General features: G+C 32.9%; 1 protein-coding gene across 9 annotated transcripts in view; it reads left to right on the forward strand.

Annotated features, from left to right (window-relative positions):
* Window positions 1-15,817, forward strand: part of nrm (neuromusculin) — a 324,468-nt gene that overhangs the window by 280,919 nt on the left and 27,732 nt on the right. For all 9 annotated transcript variants that reach the window (XM_085190212.1, XM_085190294.1, XM_085189785.1 and 6 more), the window contains exons 6-7: window positions 425-571; window positions 6,483-6,640. In XM_085190212.1, the coding sequence (XP_085046338.1) occupies window positions 425-571; window positions 6,483-6,640 (305 nt within the window). The remainder of the gene's footprint in view (window positions 1-424; window positions 572-6,482; window positions 6,641-15,817) is intronic.

Raw genomic sequence — 15,817 nt, forward strand, 5'->3', positions numbered from 1 at the left:
TTGAAGTAACGTGTTTCTCACTGTAAACGTAATAATATTAATGGTTTTTATTCTTCATTTTTTACTTTTAGGCTATATCCAATACATAGCAGGAAACCTGGGAACCTAGTGTTAAGATGCTCTGTTCCCGTTGAGATACTTCTGTTCCCCATTTTCGGTGAGAACTCAACGCCACGCTTTGCCTACTAGAGCGAAGAAAGTAAACTTAATATTAGGTTGCCACTTTCCCTCTGCCTACCCTGCTATGTGCGAGATACAGAATACATTTAAAATGTATAATAGCAGAGTAAGACAGAATGACAAGACCACAAGAAGTGTGAACGTGTTCATCCAAATTGCAATATATAGAATGTAAAGTAAAACGAAATAATAGATCACTAGATCCTTTTTTATGTATGTTTGCTTATTTTTTTGTTCATTCCAGCTAAAACCTCAACCGACGACTCGACAGTCCGCCATACATTGGACTTCACGGTGACGCGGACGGAGTTGGGGGGCGAGCTGATGTGCAACGTGTCATCGGTAGCGCTGGACAAGCCTATATTGAAACGAGTGAAACTAGATGTTAAAGGTTAGTAGTACACATATGTGTGTTCTTGGCTATGATTCAAGAATATGTGGAGGTGTCTTAATGGGAACAAAGTGTTTTAACACTAGGTTCCTAGGTTCCCCCTGCTTACCCTACTATGTGTGTGATAGAGCGTTAAGTAAAAAAATAAAACGTAATTACAAAATTCTATACTAATATGGATTACCTATAGATTGATGTATTATTAGATTTATCTAGTTTATCGTGAAGCGAAATTACATTACGAACAGATTTAGGCACTAAACTAACAATCTGTAACGGATTAACTGAATTTTGAAGTTAGTTAGCCTAAATTGTGTATTTTGGTAATAACTAGATATTTTAAAAGATTAAGTACAGAGGGAAAGATGTGACGACCATGGGTTCGATTCCTCACACCGGAAATGAATCATTTCCTAGCCCTAGCCCTAGTAACAGAAAAAAATCAATAGATTGGCGGAACTCAACGCATATTGTGTATTCACAATGAATCTAGGCAGTGAGTTCAGGAGCGCAGGCATAGGCGGGATAAGTCGTAAAATTGTAACGTTTCTATTTCACCCTTAAAAAAAGAAATACCACTTCAACCATTAAAATGTATTATGAAAAAACTAAAAAAATGTTAAAACAGAAAATTAACAAAATAATCTCTCATAAAATCATAAAAACTTTGCATTTTCTTAAATATCCAAGCCTAGTGACATTTTGCGTTGCTCCCAAGTTTAATTTCGTGGAGAAATAAATTTCCATTAGTAACGTTTCTTGATACCAACATTATTAATGATAGTAATTATACGAGATAAGGAAAGAAATGGCTAAGTAATTTTTTTTTGGCAATCAAATCGCTTGAGTTTCCATTCGTTTATGCCAAGGTGCTTTTTTGTGTTTTTCCGTTTTAATTTTTATATGACTAGCTTTCACTCGCGGCTTCTCGCGCGGTCTTCTGATTATAACTCTGGCCATAGGTACAGTAGATTAAACGCAAACAATTTAACGTGACGTGATGTAACCGATAAAAGGGACTATGTGACACAAAAAAACCAACTCGAACCAATAGTTCCTGAGACTAGTGCGTTCAATTCAATACACTCTTTAGATTTAAAATATTAGTAGGTGCAGAGTATTAAAAAAATATTAATTTTCTTGAATCCGCCCCTCAACATGAAAATTAGGCGTTGCGAACGGAGAATCTTAACACTAGGTTCCATCTTGGCTTCCCTGTTACTATATATGTTATATACGTAGCTCCAGAGCGACATATAGGCATAGTGAGATTCACAAATTCATTTATCACTTAACGCTGTACGAGTATACCATCCGACCCGTCGATATTGCAAGGTGGTAAAATTTCCGACCCTATATTACGTTAGTGATGTATTTACTGTGTTTATCGATGTAATTATTGATTTATTTATTTTATTTTACGTTTTACTTATTTGTAATTGTAATATAATTTACTGAACGAATGGAAATAAGTCATTAATTTACGTAATTTACGTACTTGTTATACTTAGTACTAGAATATTATTGCCGTGTGAAAGAATTTAATAGCGCTTTTAAAAAGCTTTTCTTCGAAACATTTTTTAATAAGCTATTTTACAAGAAATACTTCAGAGTTTAGACGTTTCGTGATATATGTATGCTATAATAATTTATATTATTTCTTCTTTTTTTACATACAACTGAATTTCATATACATAGAATAAGGCAATTTTCCGCTAAAATATACGTTCGTGACCTGTCAACACTTTTTATTTTTACTATTATTTCTTGTTTAATAGTGTGATTATAAATTATTGTTAAATTTATATCAGTCATTTAACATTCCATTCTACATTACCAAGAAAACTATTCGTGCACAATAGAAATAGAAATATTTTATTTTAAATACTGCATATAAATATGTTTTTTGTTAGTGGGTCTAAGTTTTATAAAGGAAAAATATAAAATATAAATAAATAACCTCAATAACTAAATGAAATCAAATTGTCTTATTTTTCATCACTTGTGTTATTTTTCATCAGTATATCGATTATTTTACTCTAATTCACATCACTATTAGAACTATCTTGCCACTTATTAGCAATATAGTCTTGCAATTTATATAGTGGGCGTAGAAAATTACTTACTGTACTAACAGTTAAGTAACTTAGTGTTGTAAAGGGGTAATATCTCTTCATTTAAGGCCAGTGATAACGAGTTTCATTTTGCATTATAAAAAATTATATATATTTTCAGGTAAGCGCTACTTAAGACAGGTCAATTTTATATACATTTAGGCAAAGAGTCCCCAGTGTTAAGACACTCCGTTGTCTATTTTCTGCCATAACTCAAGACATTCCATGTTGATTTGCGAAACTCAACGCGTTTAGTCTTGTCAAGGCAAAGAAATGGAAATAGTTTAATTTTAACATTTATTGTGTTACCGTCAGGCAGTAATCCCACTAAAATTTTCCTTTTTTTTAGGGTACCATACGCAAAAAGGAACCCTTATAAGTTCACTTTGCTGTCCGTAAGTCCGTCTGTATGTATGTATGTCTGTCTGTCAAGAGCCTTTACCTCAGGAACGCTTGGAAATATCGAGTAGAAATTCATTTTCTGTTGAATTCTGTAGACATTGAGTTTCAGAAAAACTCCGCGATCGAATCCACAACCAGTCACACACTCGTGCCCCTGCGCTATGATTGGCCTCTATGCAGTTGTTGACTTAAATTACAGGAATATAATATATATTAAAAATAAGGGCGTCGTGGCACAAGGTGTGGTGTCGAGCCTCAACACTTAGTGTTTAAGTCAATATTGCCTCTATCTACCCTGCTATACATGCCATACAATGCCTTTAATTATTAAATTAAAACACGAAATTCTTCCATCATAAATAAAGCCGAAACTGAAAGCCAATACACAATATATTACAGAAAGTTCGTCCTCCCACATTCAGGACAGTTTGTACAAATAATAAATTGTCAAGTTTGCATCAAGTTATATACTTGAGTTGAACGATTTGGAGGAATATCGATATATTGTACCCAATTTATAACATGACCGCCCTATTACCATCTCCAGGGCTGTATTAATATTGGAAATATATTATTAAGGCCGTAGTGACCCGTACAACGAAACTTGGGCTGGGTTTGGTTCCCATTCAGGGCAATGAAATATTTAATATTTTCATTTTCTCCCTATGGGAACGAGACAAAGCGGGGCGTTGAGTTCCGCTACTCAATATACAGTGGCGGCGGAAAGTGGGAAGCGAAAGTGTCTATTAAGATACTCCGTTCCCATTAGGAAACAGAATTTCCTAACACTAGGTTCTCAGGTTCCTTTTGCCTACCCACTACTACATGATACAGCGTATAGAGGTGCACTGATCGTGTTTGCCGGTAAACGTAGTGGCTTCTGGTTTAATTTCTATTTAAATAAATTTTGGAAAGTCTATCTAATCAAGTTCACTTAAAAATGAATATATTTACACAATAGTTGCAAGTTTTATTTGTCTTTGAGGAATATATGGATTTTGTCACATAAAATAAAATTTGGCAATGCACCACGACCGTAGTTACAACTGTTATTTTTACTATATTTTATAAATATTCTCTAAAAATAATATTTAGTAAAATCGAAAGATCAATCCTCTTCATTTCACTTTTGCATCAATTCTACAGTAGAAAAGTAGAATTAAGATATAAACAACCATTTTCACATTCAATTAGGTATCACACTGCGACTCTGTTCAGATACATGGGGGAGGGTCGAAACCGTTACTGTAAGTAATGGGCCAATCATCACATACTATGGATGTGTGCTCGGACTAAGCCATGAGTTATTTAATGTATTTATTAGACAATAAAAATTAATGCCCCAAGTTGTTTTTAAGTTTCTTAGTAGTTTGGTCTTTAGTTTTCCTTACCGAAAAAGGTAAAAACGGAACCATTATAGGATCACGTCTATGGTCAGTAAAAATCAAGCTTCTAAGTCAACGAAGCCAAAAAATTGATTTATTCGTCGATTTTGCCGCATTCTGTATGAAATCCAACGCGTAATGAAAACTTATAGAGTCCCGTGGACTTACAGCTATGATATTTGGCATATATGAGAACTTACTATACAAATAAAGGAAAAATTCCGAATATTGAAAATTTATAGGCATTTCATAGAGAAAAAAATTACAAACTTATATTTGCTGTTCATCTCATATAGAATGAGAATCTTTAAGTTTGTCAATTTTTATAAATTGTTCCCGTTGACCTACAATAATTAAATTGGCACGGGAAGCTCGGTGGGTGAGTTCGACTCACACTTAACTAATTTTTTCATCTTTTAATCGTCTATACTATATCTTTTTTGTTAAAAACTTTGTCCAAAATTGTCCCAATAGGGAATCAAAGTCCAAACTATCACATCTTTAAAGTTTCACCAGAGCTTTATTTTCATAATAAAGCTTTCACGTAGAAAACTTTCGTTTTCATTTTGTACCACAGTCAATAAGAATTAGCCCTCAGGCACTTTGAAGGAGGCCTAACTTAAATAATAGCCTAGGCGTGTCAATTACCCCCTGATTGCCTTGGATTTTGCAATAATTTCAATATTGTACACATTTTGAATAATGTACCCTAAAACTAAAGATATTATGGATTTCGTACGTCAAAACATTAGATTACATTTAGATTATTACAAAAGATTCTTATACTTCGTAGCTGTCTCCTTTTCTAATGTATTGAATTGCCGAACAACTAGCAACAAAATTTACATACTCGTACATAAATAACGGACTGGTAAAACCTAAGTCATTATCCAGATTTATAAAATCTGAACTGAACACCCTTATAACTGACAAACTAGACAGTTATACCACTTTAGTGCCACTTACACGGATATTGACAATAAAAAATAGTTATTTGGCGTGTTCCGTAGCAATATCTGCGACAGTGTATGATAGCATTGCGTATTAATAGGCGGAGGGGATCATAATAGATATATAACCTAGTTATTTTCATAAATAAAACGTTATGGGGAATTATATTGGGTCGTGATTTTGATGATATATAGCGTTGTTTGTTATTTACAGAGAACTAGCGACCGACACGCGACTTCGCCCTCTTAAACTCATTGTTGCACTCACTTACACAAGTGTGATATTTACATTGTAACTATGATCCTAAAATTAGTTTCGTGCTTGCAAAATATGAAACTTATCTTAGGAACTACGACTTACTAAACATATGATATAAAACTTAGGGACTATTAGTATTATATACTAATACTATTTTTTTTCTGGACGGACTACCCATTTATCAGGGAAAGATAATTGTTTTATTGTGATATAACCTATTTCACCTGCGGTCAGTGACCTCGAGCTCATGGTGTGTCATGTGACATACCTACACAAGTCTTATCAAATCATGTATCAATCAGTAATTTAGTGTTGTTAGCAGTTATTTGCATTTGATAAAATCTAGTACATATTACTGTTATGTATAGTAACACAATTTACTTCGTTGTTCCTAATCTGTTTTAAAGATATCATGTCTCTGAATATAAATCTGTTAATTATTGCCTTAAAAAACAAAAGTGCTCAGGCCTGCGACATTATCCTTAATGAACCTGTAGTAAATAATTTGACTTTCAAAAAATTAAACGTTTAAATGAATCTTTTGTTTAAACCTACGCCCGTATCCCGCTTAGAGCAGGATAGAGATAGCAGGCAGAGAGGACGTAACCTTAGATTGCGTGTTGAGTAGCGGAACTCAACACCACGCTTTGATTTGTTTCCAGAGCGTGTAAATGAAAATATTAAATATAGAATCCAAAACCGTCGCGCTTACAGTTAGGCGCTGTGCCCCTGCCATGACTCCCTCTTGTAACTCCTTATTTTGAATAAAATACTTTAACTTTGATTTTTTCCACATTTCAGTTCCACCAAACAGAATACTAATATCGGGTGTGGGAGACCACGCGACTCAAGGCACACTCCTCACCCTCATGTGCGAAGTATCAGGCGCAAGACCCGCAGCCACCATCGAATGGTTCAATGGCACTCAGAAGATTACTTCTGACGATCAGAACATTTACGTAAGTACTCTTTTTGAGTTGTCTTTTTGGACATTTTTATGTTTTTTATTTGTTAAAAACCTCATTAATCTTAATTAACAGAAGTTTCTAGTTAGCCAAAATATAGTTTTTAATATTATAAGCCTACAACAAAGATATAGATTGAGATCTAAGTTGTAACACAAAATAATCGATTCCACTCAATTGCAGGAAAGAGGGGCTTGTCCTGTGATTAAAATCAAATCAAATTCTTGGACAGTATAATAAGCTTTCCTAATTAACGTTGTTTATATATAATGGGACACTTTGGAGGTTACTAGTAAACCACTTGAACTTAGGCTCAAATAATTTATATCTCCGAGCACACTTGCTAGTTAAAATGCGACATCTTTGTAAAAAAAACATTATAATATCTTACCTGCTTATTGTGCTATTTGAGACATCATACTAAGTATTTGCAGCTACGGTAACACTAGATTGGCCAATGTAAATATTGTTATATACTGATCCCACGATTATCATATTCCCCAAGTCATGACAAATAATAAAAAAAATAACTTAAAATAATAAAAAAGCATGTAAAATTTCCAAAAACATTGTTCTTCTGTTTCATATTAGGGTCATAATCAGAAAAGTGGACATTTTCGAATTCGTAACGTAACTGATAAGTAACAACACTGATAATGTTTGTTACGAAACTGATGATATAAGGCATTATACACAACAAAATAACGATATTATATGAATAAAACTATTGTTTTTTTTTACTTAATGAGACACAGATTAAAATTTTAAAGATTCAATCGTTGTATTAACAGATTACAAATGTAAGAAGAAAACATAACGAACTGACAATATTAACAATATAATAATGCTAGTTCGTAACGTAACAAACTTATATTTCTAGTTAGATATCACAAAGTTAATGATAAAATTAAATCCACTTTAAAATATATCAAAATTTGAGTCGTTATCACTGGAATTAAGTTTAATTCTTCGTAAGGGTTTATTCCGCATATCTCCATATTTAATAGGATTGGTCTTTTTAAGACGTTCTCTATATCTTTTATGTTTTTCAGCATTTGACATAGGAGCCATGACGCTTACTGAAAATAAAAATAGTAATCATGAAATCACAACTAATTTCAGGAAGAATAAAAAAATGTTTTTAACTAAATCGGTTAAGCTGTTTCTGAGATTAGTGTGCACAAACACATAGACAAACACGCAAACAAGCAAAAAACTTAAAAATCTTTATTTTTGGTTACTTTACGTTATGAAAAGTTACTAATATTTTTTTTCATATGCCAGCAATTTTTATTTCTTATATACATATCTTCCATATACAAGCACCGGTTCGTTACAACTTTATTATAAACATATATAAGAAAACATTAGTAACGTAATTGTGAACTAGGCTTCATATTTTCTCAGTTTCGTTACGTAACGAAATATAACTAAATTGAGAATAAAGTCTGAGAAATTCTAAGCTTTTTAAATATTTGCTCATAAGCCACGTGTTGCATTTGCAAGCACTGAAGTTCTTTTTTGAGATTTTGTAAAAAGAAGCAAATAACATAAACAAGAAAACGAAATTATAGAATACTTACCAAAATAATAGCCGTTTATAACCCTGAGATGTAATTTCACGCATTCCCTTTAAAACATTTGAACCCCTCTACTGCTGCGAGAACACTACTGGTTGTAGCTACGATAGCATTGACTTTTACAATTATGGTGCCACAATAAAGAATAATATTAAACACCATTCAAAATAATTGCGTTCATAATTTAATTGTACGTTACTAGCCCTGAGTAACGAAAAGACAATATTTTGGGACAAATTTACTTAACTAATATATTTTATTTATTAAATAATGTATCAATAAAAGTACTTCTATTTAATATTATACATAAAGTAAAGTAATATAAACATATCTGAAATCAAATAAAACCATAAACATTCGTAACAAATCAATTCTTAAAAAATAAAGTGGTGAATGGGACACGTAAAATTGTATGGAAGCATTTTGAAAGGTTTTTTGCAACCAACAAAAAATACTATTATTTGCCATAATACATTTAAAATATTACAAAAATCTTTAAGTTAATAAGTAAATTTATCTTAAATGGCAAAATATTTCAAATATCTTTAAAATTGTATTTTTAAAACGCATTCAAAGTAGCGGGACAAGAAAAGACACAAAATGTACACTTTTTCTGATTATGACCCATTAATATTTTACTACGAAAATTGTGAAACTTCAATAAAAATAACATTCTGTCGTCTAAAATATAGTGAAGTAACGAATAGGGAAATATAGTCTAATTGGCGCATACGAGTGATTTTACTTCCGCTCAGTTGAATTTTGCCAGTTATCTGCCAATACCTAAAATTTTCTTGTTAGTGAAAATGTTCAAAAGCATACTTTACATGAGTTGTTTCAGTTACAATATTTACGTACCTTACAGTATTTTTATAGAACAATCACAATAGAAGTATTTTTTAAAAAGAAATCACGAAAGGAGTAATGAAATGAATGTAGTATATTTTCTCTAATGTGTCGCGGAATTCTGTCACCTAAAATTCTATTTAGAAATAGATAGGGGAGTGTCTTAACATTAAATTTTCTCTGTTCCATAACTGCCGCAGATGTAAGAAAAAAAAATACTTTCCAACAAATAAAACTGGGACGAATTACTTATATAATTAAGAGAACATTTTCTATATAAAATCAACCAAATTTTCTTAACGTAACAATTCAAAAGTTTAATGACTGACTAATTAATAAAGACAGAACTCTTGAGCAGATCGACGACCATTTTGACACAGGTATCGTATTAAAATACAAGATAGCGTTTTAAACGCGCGTTTTTTATCTTTAATTTTCTATTTTACTTGGTAAATTTTTTTTGAGGCCGTCTTGGCCAGCTTGGCCATCTTGGCCGTCGCACGACTGCAAACGTGACAATTGTTGGTTTGGTTCCTACTCGAGGGATTGAAATATTTAATATTTTCGTTTCCTAGCTCTGGTAACGAAGCAAAGTGCGGCCTGGTCCCTTCTCCGTACCCTACAAATATACAAAGTAAAACCAAAAGAACTTTTTATAAATATATGTTTTTTAAAATTGGAACGTTTTCGTTCCAATTTTTTATCCTCAAATAAAATAATACTTGCGTCATGTCTCACATAAACTACTACTACTAGTTCAGTCATCGCCTCTGTCCAACACACAATGTTTATGAACCGATGATAAGCTTATCTTAATACAATAAAAATCTGAACATAGTTGAATTAGAACCTAAACAATTAAGCTATAGTTAAAATCGCGTCACGTCGAAATTTTAACTTTGACTTAGAAATAAAAATCTTTAACGGTTTTTATGGTGTATTCTACAGTAAGGATAAAAAAAAACTATTTTTAGAACAAGTATACACATTTTGAACGTAGCAGGATTCAAACTTGCACTTTTTGAAACTATGGACGATTTTCAAGGTGGCACGGAATCGTACGAATAAACGCCAGTGTGTCCTGTAACCTTACAGCTTTAAATGTTAAAACTTTAGTAAAAGTAAGAGAAACGCATTTGAAATAATTAATTTAGGGTCCCGTCCCCTTTGTCGGATATTCTACGGAAGAGCTACGGAACCGTGTAATCTAATTTAGATCAATTAATTAATTAAGAGCACACTCTAGTACGTAGCCTTTTCTAATTTAAATTGTTTTAACTATGTTATTCGTTAAGTGAGATTTCTTTTCTTAAGTTAAATATATTTAGTTATACTTTATTGCTTGAAATTGCTCTTTTAGTGAATCTTAGAGATAATTGTCCAAGCTTTCCTTTCTTCGCATTACTCTAAAATTTGAGATTCACAAATATATCTACCAATTTCTGGTTTCTCCTTATTTTATACATTTTTGTTTATTTATTTGATCTCAATTCATCGTACGCGTAATGCTGCCTCCGCATACAGCAGAGAGAGAGAACCTAGAGTTAAGTCACTCCATTCTTCAGCTTCCGATGTAGGTACTAGTATTCGTATATAACTTCGTTTCGAAATTTTCGCCAAATTAACACAAAATAAATAAATCATAGTAACTAGATTTAAACCAGATTAATTAAATCTTTTGTCAAGGGAAAAGAAAATATTTTTAATTTTAAAAACTTTCCCAACTATACTCGTATCTCAATATAATTTCAAAAGCTGGGCTTTAATGAAATTTACGCGGTCCACAGTCCACCCACCTGCCGCTCACTACAGAACTAAAAAGCGAAAGAGTCGTTATTGTAATTAAACTTATTAATTGGAATTTATAAAATATAAAACAATTTATAAAATATTAAAATATCAAGAGAGAGAGAGTTTAAAAGCTCTGAAAGCTCTGACAAAATTCAAAAGAAAGTACGTGGGTGAGTTCCGCCGCTCAACACACAATATTTCTCAATACCGTTCGAAAAAGGGAGAATGGGAATCCCTCTGCCTACCTCACTATGTAGAGGATACAGAGTTTAATTCTAAAAATAATAAACATCCCCGTATAGAGGTCTCCATTACACTCGGCACGGATAGCCAATAGTCCAATAACTCCGATTCAATAATGTGCACAAATGAAACGTCACACTTAGTTTCTTAGTTCGCTTCAATGAATTTCGCATTTTATTCTATATATTCACCGGAAATACTATTTTATTTTCAACATTATTCTTTTTTTTTTTAGTATTTAAAATCAGTGCCTGACTTTAAACGCAACGGCTGCGATTCCCATCTGGGGAAATCAATTATATTAAATTCCCCGCAGAAGAAACAGTGAAAATCTAGTGTTAAAACTCTTAAGTTCTCCACATTGGACATAACTTTCAAGATATTGTGTGTTGAATAACGGAGCTTAACATAGCGCTTCGTCTACCAGAGTGTGGAAATGAAAACAATATAAATATCCATTCCCACAAATACGGTTTGGACCCATTGCCTTACATTTTCCCACTGTGATACGACAGTCTAACAAGCCGCAACTCAACACGCGCTATCTCGTTAATTGGGCGGTGCGTGGGCAACAGTGTCTTTACCCATTTTTTGTTGCCATTGCCTACCCTGCTAAATGTATAATAAAATTATTAAAGTTACTAAGAATTTACATGGTAAAAAATGTCCTAATTTCAAGACAAAAATGATATAATATAAAATCTCTAAGACCTTATAAAGTATATTAAAAGATAATATTAACATTGTTCCAAAGTGTAATAAAAAATTGACACTAGTGTCTGAACGTCTAATATTAACTCGGCACACAATCAAAGTAAGAACAATTTAATTACAATCATCCCAGCATTCCAGATCTTTCTCAGTCGAGTTTACATGAAAATACTTTTAAAAATATTTAGTTAGGGCCTTTTGACTGGTTCGAAATTGTACAAATTTTGTATGCTTTACGATGGTTGTTGGTTCAAATGTTATGGTTCACTTTCATTTGTCTGATCTTCTGCCATTTTCTTTCTTTTTATAAATAAAGTTTACAAACATTTATATCAAAGACAAGTAGCACTTTGCTCTTTATATCCTTTATAGCAAGAAACACAGAGAGAACCTAGTGTCAAAACTCTCCGTTCTACGTTCTCCGGCCAAATTCAGGATATTGCGCGTTGAAAGTATGTTGTTGTCGCTTTCACAATAACACGCTAGCTTATATAAATTTTCTTATATTATAATATTTTAATGTCCGTGTTAATTACGTTTTTGTAGTATTTTTATTTCTTCGCTCTGGCACCAAAGTGAAAGCCCGGCGTTTTGTTCCGCCACACAACACTCAGTGTCTGATAAAAAAAAACCTTATTGTAGCGTTTACTCGAATTACAAAACGTGAAATCTGTTCTGCCCGTTCCTGTAGGAGTTTAGGGAAATCCTCTCTTAGTTACACGCTATAAAAAATTCTGGTAAACACTAAAGAAGAAATTTCCCTTCGTAAACCATCTGTGCAATTATTTTAATAGAACATATCTAAGTAACTGCGGCTCATTTTTCATTCTTTCATTTACTTCAAATTGTGAAACATTAAGGAGTGGATTAAGTTATAAGAGCTCGTGCTAAAATATATTTACCGTTAAATTTACTGTCATATATATATATATATATATATATATATATATATATATATATATGTTCCGACATATATATATATATATATATGTCGGAAATAAAAGGTGTAATAAACATTAAAAATAAACGAGTAGAACCCCCGACCATGTCCTGGCCTTTGGTTCTACTCGAAATACTTAATTAAATAAATAAGTAAATCTAAAACAAATAAATAAACCAAACAATAACTGGAAACATAGTAAATTACAAGGAAAATAATAACAGCATTATCTTATTCTTTAAATGATGGCTTGGAGCAGTGCCTGGGACTTGTGACCCCAGGAGTAGGCTTAAGGGATCCCTTTCCGATATATCAACACTCGCCTTTCACTGCTCCAGTCCAGTATAATTACAAATAGGTCTTAACAACATTCATAATTAAAAAAGTCGAGGTTAACCAGCGGTGGAGCACGAGTAGTGCTCCGAGCCGTGCGGTACAACGCCCGCGCGGCCTTTTATAAATTAACAATGACATTGACAACGGTGACGCGCCCAAAGTGGCGCCACCGGAAGCTGACAAATACAGAACCATCAATTCAATAATTACAGCATTTTATTAACTCTTAAATGTTATTTCTAATTTTACTCCTTAAAACATCTTTTGTAATTAATTAACTAATTATGAATTTATTCTCAATATTGAAATAAATTAACACCAGCCGACATATATATGTATATATATTATATATATAAATATATATATATATATATATATTTATATAGATGGAACTGTGGTGGCACAGTGGGATAGCATCTGACTGTAAATATGACAACAAAGGTGACGGTTGTGAATTTGATTTCCATTATATTTCCATTTATTTCGCTCAGATATTTATGAAAACAAACAAGAATCAGAATCATACTTTTTGAAACTTAGCGGTTTGAGGTAACTTAATGTTTAGGCACACTGGCGAACACATGGCCAGTTTCCATGTTGAGTGGTGAAATTTAACTCCTTAATTTGTCAACTTAGCAGAATAAGAAAATTAAAATACCTTATTCAAATTCCAGTAACTCTGGGTCGTTGCGCCACGAGGACCCCAAAATGACATAAATTATTTTAATTCATATATACGTATTTTAAGAAAATTAAATATTAAGACAAGCGCGGAGTTGAGTACCGCCACACAACACGCATTGCCTCCAGATTTCGGCGGTAAGTGGGAAACGGAGTGTCTTAACACTAAGTATAATTAATTTAAAATATTAACGCTTCTTCTTATTACTTAAATACATAGAATACTTTTTGTGCTCCGTTCAGGAAAATTGCCTCATCGCACTTTTTGTACATCTTTACCCCACTCTTTATTATAGAGACTCAAACTTGATTTGAAGATATCAAATAAACGACCACTCACATTTTCTATTTATATACATATATTCCTGAGGCCATTTGGTTATAAACACGATGAATTTGAGTTCGATTCTTTCTCGAGAGAATTATATCATTATTATTATTATTTATTTTTAGGGTCCCTTACCTTTTAAGGAAAAAAGAACCCTTATAAGATCACTTTATTGTCCGTATGTCTATCTATCTGTCTCTCTAGAGCCTTTATCTCGCGAACGCTTGGAGATATTATCTAGTTGAACTTCAAACCATGTACCTAGTAACACACACCGTATTCGAACCCACAACCGTTACGTTTTCCTTAAACTTGACTATAGCATACACTTTAATATAGCACATTAATCTAACGCGTCGGTGTCTTTAATTAAACACGCCCTAAGGAAATTGAATTTTGCACACACCCCGTCTCACGGTACACTGGATGAGGCTCACTTGACAAGATAAGATAAAAGATAACCGTTATCATTGGTATTGATATATAATTATGTTGAAAAATATGTTGGAAAAATATTTAATAATAAAGCTTTTGAAAAACTAAAACTAGCTGACAAAAAATATATTACTTAACTAGTCCTTGCAACTGGAATTTCAGATGAAAAATAGAAAATTCAGTTTTTTCCGTTCCCGTGAGAATTTCGGGAAATCCTTCCAGTGCAGTTATTAACTACACACTGTCTACTCTCTTAACACACTGTCAAATGTACATTTTCTCAGTCCATTGTCTGTCACTCAGATGTTCAGATGTTTGTATACCTATATATAAATATAGCTTTAATTCAATTCGCTCTGGCGTCAAGACAAAGCGCGGCGTTGAGTTCTCCCACTCAACATGCAGTGCCTCCAGAATCCGGCAGAAAGTGAAGTGGTTTTTTTTTTAATTTGGAGTGTCTTAACACGAGGTTCCATCTGCCTACCCTGCTGTGTGCGGGATACAGCGTGAAGATGGAAAAAAAAATTAAAGTACTTCCCATAAAAGCTTATGCATAATATAATTATAACATGAAGGCACATCGATATTCTCTACATCGTCAATGGTTAGGAATTGGGTCGCGTTAATTTTTCATTCTGTCACCACTACGAACGAGACGAGATCGATGTGCGGTAATTTAAGCTAAAGTTGAGATATGGGTATGTGCGTCTGTTACTCGTGTCATTTTTGACTGACTTCAAACACGGCGTTTAGTTCCGCCACTATAAATGTAATATCTCGTATTTGGGTGGATAAAGCGTGAAGCTGTAAAAGAAAATTATTTAAGATGTTAACGACAACAGGTAGGTTTTTGAAGGACTTAGTGATACATGCTTCTGTTGTAAATCTTCCTGCATAAAGCCTGCGTGTGTCTTAGTAACAACCATTCCACTCGGTAGGAATTGAATCTACTATCAGTGCATGCATTTACTCAGGTATATCACATTTTTTTTGTTATAGATAGGCAAGCATTTGTTCGCACACAATGATATGATGGCATCAAGTTTTTGCTACAATAGTACTTAATATCGATATATTGGTTTTTGTCTAACAAAAAGTAATTAAAATTTCTCGATTGGGAATCGAACCGACAACAATCATATTTACAACTAGGCGCCATTTCTTTGTGCTGTGACGGTCTTATTTATATTTTAAGGATCCCGTAAAAAACATCTGAAAAAGACCTAAGTCTAGACCGCTCTAACCATCATTAATCATCCCGGTTAAAAAATAATCTCGCT

Source organism: Heliconius melpomene, chromosome 1 (assembly GCF_056956725.1).
Source record: "Heliconius melpomene rosina isolate 202511_hmr_F chromosome 1, ASM5695672v1, whole genome shotgun sequence".
Classification (NCBI taxonomy): Eukaryota; Metazoa; Arthropoda; class Insecta; order Lepidoptera; family Nymphalidae; genus Heliconius; species Heliconius melpomene.